The sequence below is a fragment of the Pteropus vampyrus genome, unplaced genomic scaffold (genome assembly GCF_000151845.1).
Source record: "Pteropus vampyrus isolate Shadow unplaced genomic scaffold, Pvam_2.0 Scaffold141, whole genome shotgun sequence".
Lineage (NCBI taxonomy): Eukaryota > Metazoa > Chordata > Mammalia > Chiroptera > Pteropodidae > Pteropus > Pteropus vampyrus.
This window is the reverse complement of record NW_011888922.1, coordinates 2295175-2307581: the sequence shown is the minus strand read 5'-3', so window position 1 is coordinate 2307581 and position 12407 is coordinate 2295175. Positions and strand designations below refer to the sequence as shown.

Genomic DNA, 12407 nt, shown 5'->3' with positions numbered 1-12407 from the left:
ATTTATATATTATAAATCTCATATAAGCATATCCAATAAAATGAACAATTCAGAATTTTAATTCTCTAATAGTAGAAGGTCAGATTAGATGCTCTTTCAAGATCCTGTCTGGTACTGCCTCCACTTTACAAAAAGGAAAATTAAAAGCTAGAGACATTAACTAAAATTATTTTTGGCAAAGTTTCCATCTCTTAACTTCATTACCTGCTTCTAACCTAAGGCTCTATCCACTTAATGTTATTATTTCTCATATTTCATTGAGAATTTCATATTTAAGAAGTGCCTCAACCTAATCTGTTATTTTTTGAGGTCATGCTGGAAACTGAAGAATATATTGGTTTTCCATTATACCTATTTTAAAAACCTTCCAAACATTAGAAGAGAGCCAATATTTCTAGAAAGTCCAATTTTTTCCACTACTCTAAGCAACAAAGGAATTTAGCAGAAAAATTTACTAAGAAAGAACTCTCATAGGCTTTTATCCTGATTATTGTGTTAAGACTCAAGCTTAATGTAGTCATTATCATATGAAAATAGAAAATTAGCCATCTCTGGGTTTTGCCTATGTTAATCTAACAATTATTTAATGTGCTAAATATTTTTTAAATCCTAAATTTGAACTAGTCAGAGGGAACTTTATAAATATATACATATTCAAATTATAGCTTTTTTTTTTTTTACCATTCTCTACAGACCTTTTAAAGTAGACTATGGACACTAACAACAATTTAGTTGCTTTGCCCTCCCTCCTTCCACTGTTTTCTCTAAAACATTTCTTCCCAGGTATATTAAGTCAGATACATCCCTCCAAAATATTGTGCACTCTTAGAATGTCAGGTGTTTGTACTTCTGTTCTCTTAGCCTGGAATGTGTCACCCATGGCTAAGTCCAACTATGCTGTCAAAGACAAGCATAGAATGGATAAACAAATGTGGTATATTCATACAAGGGACTACCATTTAGCCAGAAAAAGGAATTAAGTACTGATTCTTACTACATAGATGAACCCTGAAAACACTGTATCTGAAAGAAGCCAGACACAAAGGCCACATGATGTATGATTTTCTGCATGTGGAATGTCTGGACTAGACAAATTATAGAAACAGAAAGGAGACTGGTGGCAGCCTTGGGTTGGGGAAAGGGAGAATGAAGAATAAATTGCTAGTGTACAGGGTATGGGGTGAGGAAAATGTCCTGGAGTTAGACAATGGTGATGGCTGCACAACTTGTGACTATACTAAAAAAAATCACCGAGTTTTTTTTTTTAAAAAATGGTGACTTGGACAAGAATGTAGCTATGAAAGGGATGAGGAACAATCGAACGCTGGATGTATTTTGCATAGAAAGCTGATTGGATTTGCTGAATGAGTGGATGTGGAATTAGAGAGAAAGAAAAGTCAAGGATGTGCCTCCAAGATCTTGAATCCAAGCAGCTAAAAGGATATGGCTGCTATTAACTGAGATGGGATGAACATGTTAAGATGGAAAAGTTAAAAGCTCAGTTTTGGGCAGATTCTGACTTAATAATTATTAACAGATTCTAAACTCTGGCATTTTCCTATCTGTAGCTGAAGTTAACCTAGATGTTGGTGAAATGGAGTATACATATCATCCTATTATACTGTGGAATATGATTTTTCCCTAGGGTTCCTACCAAGTCCAAGGGTTGTTCGGAGTTTAAGTTAATGGCAATTATTAAACCTTTCAGAAGTAATTGAGCTGACAGTCCAATTCAATAAAAAAAAAAATAACATACACAAATAGACAAAAAGAAAAAAAAGCCAGGTGTAGGCATCATCTTCTGCAACTGTGGGTTAGGTATCTAGTTCTTCCATAGCACAATGGGATGACCTACATCACAGACCACATTTATGACTGTATAATCATTTACTATTTCTCTGTATCTTTCTTCTTTAGAGAGCTTCTTAAGGAATGGCATAATGTCTTTGCAACTCCAGATCATAGACAGTGTGACTATATCACATGTTTAATAAATATTTGCAATATGATATCAGGGTCCACCATGTAATATCCCATCTTTTTCATGTAATTCCAAATTACCGAGTAGACAAGAAAAGAAGATAATTGAATGTGGGGGCCAAGAAACTGAAGGAAGACATTAATGAGTAATATCAAAAGCAGCAGTATTAATAATAGAAGTTAACAGTGATTACTATGTTTCAAGCACTCAAAGAGTTTTACATAAATTAGTTCATTTAATTCCGATATAACCTGATTAAATAGGTACTATTATTACCCCCATTTTATAGTTGAAGAAAGTGAGGATACACAGACAAGTACAGTAATTTGCCTAAGGTTATGGTTATTACATATTAAAGGCAAGACTGAATTGCAGTCTGACTTTAGAGACCACCTTCTCAATCACTGTTCCATATTAGCAGCATATGGTTTAGAAATGTCTTGACAGAATTTTAATTACAAGTTCATGAAAACGGTACACACTATTTAGCATAAAACTTTTTGAAAATGTCAATTACTAATTCTTAAAATATTTTTGAGGTTAATTTACATACTCTGAAATGAACAGATCTTAAATATTCAATTCATCAGTTCTGGCAAAAGCATATACTATATATAATCCAAAACTCTATCCAAGATAAGGAATGTTACTATCACCACAGAAAATTTCTTCCTGCCCTGTCCTACTCAAACTCTCTCCTCCACCAAAAGGAAAAAGGAAAATTTTGATGATCATAACCATTTATCAGTTAATTCCAGAACTTAAAATAAATGAAATAAAATGGCATGTATTTTTTGGCTCCTGTTTCATGCACCATAATGCCTTTCAGACAAATACATACAGTTGCATACATAACAGGATCATTTCTTTTTATTGCTTAGCAATAATCCACATATGAAAACTATTATGATGCCATGAACATTATTTTACATAAAGGCTTTTTTGTAAATATGTGTTTCCATTTCTCTAAAATAAATACCTAGGAGTGAAAATGCTGGGTTATGGGATAACAGTTTGTTTCACACTTGAAGAAACTGCCAAAATGTCTGCCAAAGTGGTCACTTTTTTAATTCCCACCAGCAAAGGTACAAGTTCCAGTTGGTCCACATTCCTGCTAACATTTGGTGTGTAAGTCATTTTTATTTTAGTCATTCTAGTGGACGTAAAGTGGTATTTTGAATGGGAGCAGAAAATGTCACCCCATAATGTGTCATTTCAGCAAATTTTTATTTTAAATTAAATTTACTTGAGAAACAGTTTGTCAATGCAAGAAGGACATTTTGACAGTCCTTTGTCCCCCTGAAAGCAAGAAATAATCTCTCATGTGAAGGTATCCTACCTATCCCAACCAAGAGGGCAGAAGGCATCCTTATCACCAGAAATAGAGAATTCAAGGCTGAGAAGGCTGTATAAACAAAACTTGTTACTTCCCCAGTAATTTACTACCCCAAACCCAAACTTCTTTGTCAATTCTTCACAAATATATTGTTTCTTTGTCAAAAAGGTATAAAAGTTGTCTGTTTTGGTCACTTCTTTAAGGCTCCTATCTTATTTTTGGGGCTCCCACATGTACAAAATTAAATGTTTTTTTTCCCCCTCCTTCTGTTAATCTGTCTTATGTCAACTTAATTATTAGACTAGCCAAAGAACCTAGAAGAGAGAAGGGAAAAGTTTTCCTCCCCTACAATCTCATCATGGTTTAAGCTGAGAATTTTCTGATGAATAATAATGTCAAACACCTTTTCATGTGAATATTGGCCATATGTACATATTGTTTATAAAGTAATCATTCAATAGTCTGCATAAAACTTTATCTTCTTCAGTAGGCTTGATATAAAAGCACTTCCTTTCCAGGAGACCCTCTCTGATCTTTACAAATTACTTAATGAAGTCTGGTCTAAGATTTGCTAAAATTTTCTCACCATTAATAACTAAATACCACCACTTTATGGTGTTCACACGTTTTACTTTTCTATTCGTAAGGAAATTCTCTTGACATATCCCCTGGTGTAAATTAGAGATATAAAGATTCTGAATAATGGTCCCAGGATCATCTACAGATTAAAAAAAAAAAAACCCTTGTATTTCAAAGTTTTACATTAAATGTTTCTGTTCAAATATATCTGTTGACACAGATAAGAAATCAAGATTTTTAAAAAAGGACAATGTTCCTCAAATTTCTTCAAAACCCCAGTCAAGAAATGTTGGTACAGTAAAAATCAAAAATATACTAAAATATCAAGATGAATTGGTTAAATTAAAATAATTAGGAATAAGTAGGTAATCCTAATAGACAACTATAGCTAAATAAAAACCAAATAATACTCTTGCATTTTTCCTAACAATGGATTTTTTGGTGCATATTATCAATGTGTTATTATTATTATTTTACTTAAAGAAAAAGGTATATGTTCTGATATGGATTACAATGCTAAATAAATTTATTTATTTAACATATAATGAATTAAGTGACTACTATGGGTATTGTGCCGGGCACTAGGCTAGGTCCTGGAAACTCCCAATCCCACAAGAAAAAGACCACACCAGCCTCAGAGATTATGTTCTAGGAGACCAGAGATCAAAGTGAAAAAACATACAAATAAATGTAAAAAGAGTCCCATAAAAGATACCTGACAATGCATTTCCATGAAGAGCCATCTTGATCGTCTTGTTCTTCTATGTACATTCTGACATTATGATCTTGATCCAACTGGTACCAGTACATGAGGCCATCTTTGTCTCGGCCAATTGGCTGAAGACGCATGGTATCAGCATCCTCCTCATTGATAATATTCTTGAATTTGAGATTGTCATCAAACTGACACTCACAGAGGTACTGGAAAATAGTCATAGCATGGCTTGAAATACCCCACATAAATGTTTCTCCATTACAGTTAATGTAATATGTTCAACCATAAAACTGATTCAGGGACAGAAGCAAAAAGAACATTTATAGTTTATTCATCTTTCACCATCTTCTCTCCCTTTTCATAAAACCTGTTTAGAATAACCAATTTAAACAGATAAATTTTAAGTTAACATTTTATTTCAGTATTACACAAATTTACAGGCTTAATACAACCAAAGACACAAAAGTAAAGCTATTTTTCAAAAGCACTGAGTCTGCTTGCAATAGTCTCCCAAATTGTCTCACAGTATAAAATTTTCAATGACTCTTTCTCTCAAAGCTTTTAAATGAATATTATTCTTTAAATGGCAATCTGCTTTTGAAAGCCTAAGACATGCTTTTTTTCCGGGTTTTAAAAGCTTATTTGCATATTTAAAAATTGTGCATTCTAATAATTAAAACCATTTGGATAATAACAAAATAAATATAAATGTATACATACATATATATACACACACGTATATGTATTAAACTGCATTTTATAGCCAGCAGGACACCATGGACCAGCTTGGTTTTTACTCTAGATTTCACTCATGTCTGAGACGTGCATTTTTAAGGAAGGTAGTCTCACTGATAGCTGACTCTGGAAAATTATCTTAAAAAAAAAGACATATGCATCACTAAACTGGAGGAACTGACTTTCTGTTATATATTTTTATATATGATTAAGGCATAAAGTCAGGTTTCTCCCTGAGCCTCTCTGCCCAGGAAGATAATACATGAAGTTCCTATCGAAGCCTCTTTGCCTTTGCCTAGTTACCTGGCCTAGAAGTCTCGTCTGTGGAAAGTGTTTTTTTCTCTTTGTTATGCTGGCCACCTTGCTAATATTTAGGGCCAACACTCTGAAATGGGTAGGAATAGAAAGGGAAACTCAAACTTGAAAATAAATCCACTTTGAGAAGACCTATTTTAATCTAATGGCTTTGGCTATGTGAGAATTTGATTAAGTACACAATGGCATGCCCCTAGCCATCTGGAAAACTATCAAATTACTAATTTAGTAGATCAGTAAAACATTAACCACACTTAAAAGTATATGTTAGCAATGATTGTGAAGCTGAAAACAATGAATAAAATCGATCTGTGGCAACCGCCTGCCCATCTACTACAGTCCCTACAAGCACAGATCATTAAACCTAGATATACTTGTGTACTGAAAAACAACCAGAATAGTAATTTAAATAGACTGTTTTGTCACTAAAACTTAAGAGAAAATGTACTGTCTTTTTCTAATAGCAATAAAAATGTCTACATTCCAGTTATTTTCCAATTCAACCAGGAGTCAAAAGTGAATTTTTAAATTAAAATAATTATAACAAATAGTAAATTTATTACCTTTAGGAGTGCTAGTTTGCATTCAACACTCATTTCAAGATAGCCTTTCTTCTCCATTTCCCATGCCCAGGTGCTATTAAACTCTTGGCATATCTGTCAGAGAAAGTTAATATCTTAATATAAAAAAGTAAGTTTTATTTATACACGTAGTTTTGTTGTAAAATTATATTAACTGTTCTTAATATAAATTTTAAAGGAAAACATTTATAGAAAACACAATCCAATCCAATTTCACCCTAAAATGCATACTAGTTAAATACACCAGAAACGCTTACTATTGACAGATAACTGAATTTAAGGTAAGTGCTGGTCTCTGCAGTTCCCTCCTCTGCTCTCAAGAATTTTAGACACTCTTTTGTGTCTAAAATTAGACACATTTTCCCAAATGCAGGTAATCATCTTATTCCGTCTCACTAAATAGCCTGAAAGTTTCTGGAGAGCAAGAATAATAGGTTCAAAAAACATGCCAAATTGTAGGCATATTTTTATTTATTTATTTATTTAGAATGATAAACACCTTTATTACATGAGCAAAGACAGGAAGGAGGAGGATTCATTTGCCTTTCTTGGCCTTGATTTTCCTCATAGAGAACTTTAGCTCCTTGCCCTCTATAGCACATAGCCATCTGCTCATCCGCACTGGCCTGGGTAGGCAAATTTTTAACCAAGCTACTCTCCAACTCAGTGTTCTCCTATTTATGGGTAAAGATTCTATTACTTGGCATTTAAAACCTTCTGTAATATAGCATTAACTTAAATTTTTAGACTTCTCTCCATATACAATTTCAGGCAAACCAGAGCCACTTAACAAGCTGAGGAAAAAAGATCTGGATATCTACTCTCCCTCAACAATAAGGACTAATCAGGAGAAATGTCATTCTATGACTTCTGTGAATCTGTTCCTTCAACAATAAAAGGAGAGCACTAATAATACTGACCTTGAAAGTTATAAAACAGGCATGAAAAATGACATAAAGTACCTAGGTGATTTCAATAAAAGCTGTTCTTATTGCCTTTAACTAGTGCCTGGCTCTGTTTATCTCTGACAGGGGGAGTCCTTGGATATCATTCAAATGGACATTTTTATTTTACTTTGAGAAACATGAAGTTTAGAGAGATTCATTCACCCAGTGATTTCACAAATATTTCCTGAGGACCTAACTCTATATCAGGAACTAGTCAACGATCTGGAATACCATGGTGAAGAAGACAGACAACCTGCCATCATGGAGCTTACATTCTAAGAGGTAGTCAAACAGGTAAAAATAAGAAAATTTTAAGTAGAGACAAATGCTGTAAATAAAGTAATGTATAGTTTGAGTGCTACTCTGACCTGGGTGCTCAGGGAAGGCATCATTAAAAAAGTTGACATTTGACACAAAAGGCTGAGACATAAAATAGAAATCAGCCACAAGAAAATCTTTAGTAGTAATGTTCCAGGCAGAAGAAATAAGATAGCACAAAGGCCTTAAAGTTTGGCAAATTAAAAAAAAGAAAAAAAGATCAGCATTAATGAAGTAGAATAAGGGGGAAAGTACCAGAAGGTAACGTGAAAGAGGTAACTAACATCCAAATTATACAGACTAGGGCAAGGAATTATGATTTTATTTCAAATATGATGGGAGGCCAAAGGACAATTTTAAATAGAGGGAATTTATGATTTATGTTTCAAAAATGGTTGCTGTGTGGAAAAACAAACTAGGAAAACAATTTTAAGGCAAAAGATAATAACACAGACTATGGCAGGAATAGAACAGGAAGTAAAGCTGTATTTGGAGGCAGACTCATCAGGACTTTTGATAAAACAGATGTAGAGGGTGACTGAAAAGAAAAACCAAAGGAGACAACTAGATTGCTAGGCTTCAACAAATGCAAAGATAAAAGCGCTTTTAACTAAGCTATTAAAGGAATATCTTAGTTAAAGTTAGAGATTTGTTTTATACCTAATGAGTGTGAGGTATATATTAGACATCTAAGAAGTATCTTGCTCAAAATTACTGAGCTGAGACTTGAAGCTTATGACTCCTGGTTCAGAGATCTTTCCACTGGATTATATAGTCTTTACACAAACTTTATCAAAACAGACTTAAGAAAAATTTTGTGGCTGAACTCTGAGAAGTCAAGAGCTGTCTGTGTCTACTCATCTTCCTACCTCTAGCTTGTGACAAAGTATGAGACACACAGCAAGTACAAAACAAATACCTGATGAATCAATGAGAGACATAAAAATAACGCTTTTACCTAAATTTTAAAAGTTCTTTTTAACTGCCAATAATTGCTATACCCAACACAACACATCCAAAAGAACATTTTAAATTCTTATTAGAATAATAATAACCACTGATATTTACTGCATGCTCTGTTTTAAAATAGTTTTAACTCAGTCAATTCTCACAAGTGTAGATGAGTGTACTGTTATCTTCAGGAGGGTATGTGCTTTAGCCAAGGAATGAGAGGAATAGGAATCTCTAGTCATCTACGGAGAAATCAGTATATATTTAAGAAACCAATCAGGTCAGTTGTCATCACTGGAGCTGTGGACAAAGGCTTGACTAAGAATTATATATCATCTAGCTCCATTATTTATACTCAAATTACATCTCACCAAGTCTCCCTGATGTAATATTTAAATATGTCCAGCTGTTTTGTATATAATATTCTTTCAGGAGGACTAAACCAAACATTTACTGAGCACATTAAGTATTGAGAGGGCAAAGATGAATTAATGGTCTCTGCTTTAAGAAGTTCAGAATTCAGAGAGAGAAAGAGAGAGGGAAAGAGACATATAAACAAATAATTATAGGGGGAAAAAGTAGTCAGTAAATTATCAACAAACCGAGTAACTGATATAACTATAAACAACTATGAAAATACAGAGGAGAGAAACCCTAATTCAGTCAATGGATGCAGGGAGATTAAAGAACATTTTATTCAAGTGATGACATTTATGCTCAGATGAATGAGGTTTTACCAAACAAGGAGGTAAAGAGCATTTCAGGAAGAAAAAACCAGAATATGCAAAGCAATGGGGATGTGAATGATGACAGTATGTTCTGTCAATGTGAAGGTGAATAGAGGAGCTCTTTATGCTGAGCCCCAGAGCCCTGGTTCATGAGTGCTTGGGGTTGGGAGTGGGCAGAGAGACAAAGCTATGAAAGTAGGTCATGGCTCATAAATATGAGGACTCAACACACATTTGGAAGTACTGATGGAAAATAGTTTCGTTGCTCTGTGCAAGACAGACAAGAGGATAGAGTCTGAGATGAGAACAACTAATAAAGCCTATTTTGCAATAATTTAAGAGAAAGGTGATAAGCCTGAGCTAAGCTTGGCAGAGGATAACTCCAGAAAAGGCAAAGTCAGATTGCTGTATGTAAAATGTGTACTTATCTTACAAAAGCAATAACAAGTTTTTTGTTTCATATATGGTGTTACTAATTACGACTGAACTTTAACATACATATTTGGGTGTCTTGTAATACTACAAGATTTTTGAAAGCAAAAGAAAGTATGATTCATCTTTTTATTTCCTACAGCACCTACCAAGTACAAGGCCTTGCTGATAGTGGACACTTAATACTTACTGTACCAATGTATTCTGGTATAACTACTGAGACAATTTAATTTTATGTGGAATATCTGGGAACATTGCCTATAAGAATGCATTAAGATGTTTCTTTATTAATTCCTTAAAAATATATATGCAGGAAATTTCAATGGCATGTTTTCTCAAGTAACACAATTTTGGAAATCAAAAGAACACCAAAACCCACCAACTGACAAGAGCATGGGCATGCATTAATTAATTAATTCATTCCATAAACATTGTATCAGGAATTTACTATGTGCCAGACATTGTGCTTGATACCAGAAAAAATAAGATACTATAACTCCTGGTAAAGAAGCTCAGGATTTTGGGATAAGCAGCTGGAATCTCAGTTAACCTATAAATTAGATACATTTATATATGCCAGAAATTTGAGAAACTATTCTCAAAAGCAGCCTGTTCTGAAGTCTTAGTCAAAGAAAAGGTGCTCTGAAAGTATCTGACATAAGTCTAGCAAGAAAAATAAAATTTGTCAGTTATTTTATATTTATAGGTAAGATTAATCATATATGTAAAATGGAAAGATGTGATTGCCAAGTACCTCTTTTCAAGTAATCAGCTCTTTATCAGCCATCTAGATATAAAGAGCAATAAGGTTTTAGTATCAAATAGGTTGAAGGTCAAATCCTGCCTATCTCTATCAGCAGTGTGATCTTGCTGAGTCAAACATCTCTCTGAATTTCAGGATCTTCATCTGTAAAATGGAGGTTTTGTTGTTAATAAAAGAGATGAGATAAAGAAGATGCCTATCAGATACTCACTGTGCCATAACTGCCCTATATAAACGCAAACCTGGAAATGGTTCTAGAAAATCACCGTAAGAACCAACAGGAACACAAGTGGAAATAAGGAATTAAGAGCTGGCAGGACGCACATCTGTGTTTTTCAAACTGTACATAAACAATGTTTCATGACACTTCTGTATCAGATTAGTGTCTTCTGTGTAGATACACACACACACCACACATACTAACATTTAAATAAAATCACTGGTGACTGATTTAATTTCCTACTTTTATTTTCTGGGTAATTAACTCTATGTTATACTAAATGGCTTCCCTGTTATACTCTGTATCTCATACAGTGAATATGTTGAAGCTAAGGTTACTGCTAGATTTAGGGGAAAATTCCTTGTTGTGATTTTTAAAATTTTTATTGTGGAAATATGTATGTAATAAAAATAAAAATCGCCATTTTAACCATTAAGTGTACAATTCAGTGGCATTAATTACATTCATGTTGTTGTATAAACATTACCATTTCTTATTTCCAAAACTTTTTTATCACCCAAAAGGAAACTCTTTAACCATTAAGCAATAATAACTCCCCATTTTCCTCCCACTCTACAGTAGCTGGTAACCTTTAACCTACTTTTCTGTCTATGAATTTGCCTATTCTAGATAGTTCCTATAAGTGGAATCATCTAGCATTTGTTCTTTTGCGTCTGGCTTCTTTCATTTAGCATGTTCTTAAAGTTTATCCATGATGTAGCACATATAAGAACTTCATTCCTTTTTGGAGATGAAAAATATTCTATAGTATGAATATAGCACATTTTGTTTATCCAATCTTCAGTTGATGGATAATTGGGTAGTTTCAATCTTTTAGCTATTATAAATTATGTTGCAATAAACACTGGCAAATAGGTATCTGTTCCCAACTCCTGAATATACAGCTAGAAGTGGTACTGCTGGGTCGAATGTCACTTCTATGTTTAGCTTTTTGAGAAACTGCCAAACTTTTCCACAGCAGCTGCATCATTTTGTATTTCCTTCAGGAACGTATGAGGCTTTCAATATCTTCATAACCTCACCAACACTTATTATTTTCCTCTTTTTAAAAAAACAGCCATCTTATTAGGTATAAAGTGATATCTCACTGTAGTTTTGATTTGCATTACCCCGACGACAAATGATATTGAGGCATCTTTTCCAATGTTAATTTATTAATCTTAGTATATCGCTGGAGAAATGTCTACTCAAAACTTTTGCTAATTTTTAAAGTGGGTTATCTTTTTGTTGTTGAGTTTTAAGAATTCTTTATATAGTCTGGATATTAAATTTTTATCAGTTATATGATTTGTAAATATTTTTTTCCTTCTGTAGGTTGTCTTCTCATTTTCTTCTTTAATAATGTCCTTGGATGCACAAAAGTTTTTAATTTTCATAAAGTTCGATTTTTCTTACTTTTTCTCTTGTTGCGCATGCTTTTGGTGTCATAGCCAAGAATCTATTGCTAAATCCAAGGTCATGAAGATTTATCCCTGTGTTTTATTCTAAGAGGTTTATGGTGTTAGTGCTTTTATTTCTGTTGTTGATCCATTTAAGTTAATTTTTGCAGATGGTATGAGGTTGAGTGTCTGTTACATTTTGCAAGTTGTTAAATTTCAACAAATATGTATTTCATACTATAGGTAACACTTAAAAGAAGTTATAAAACTACTACAATAAGTTCTCATTAAATCTATTTATACTCTATTAAATCTATTAAATCTCATTAAATCTATTATACTCTATCCTCTCATTTTCAGTTCAGACAAGAATTAAGACACGTATACATCATCAACATCATATTTT

General features: G+C 33.3%; 1 protein-coding gene across 3 annotated transcripts in view; it reads right to left on the bottom strand.

The window, feature by feature from the left end:
* Positions 1–12407, bottom strand: part of RSF1 (remodeling and spacing factor 1) — a 107702-nt gene that overhangs the window by 46352 nt on the left and 48943 nt on the right. For all 3 annotated transcript variants that reach the window (XM_011368374.2, XM_011368373.2, XM_011368375.2), the window contains exons 3-4: positions 6225–6317; positions 4612–4817 (exon numbers count right to left, since the gene is read on the bottom strand). In XM_011368374.2, coding sequence (XP_011366676.1) covers positions 4612–4817; positions 6225–6317 — 299 coding nt within the window. The remainder of the gene's footprint in view (positions 1–4611; positions 4818–6224; positions 6318–12407) is intronic.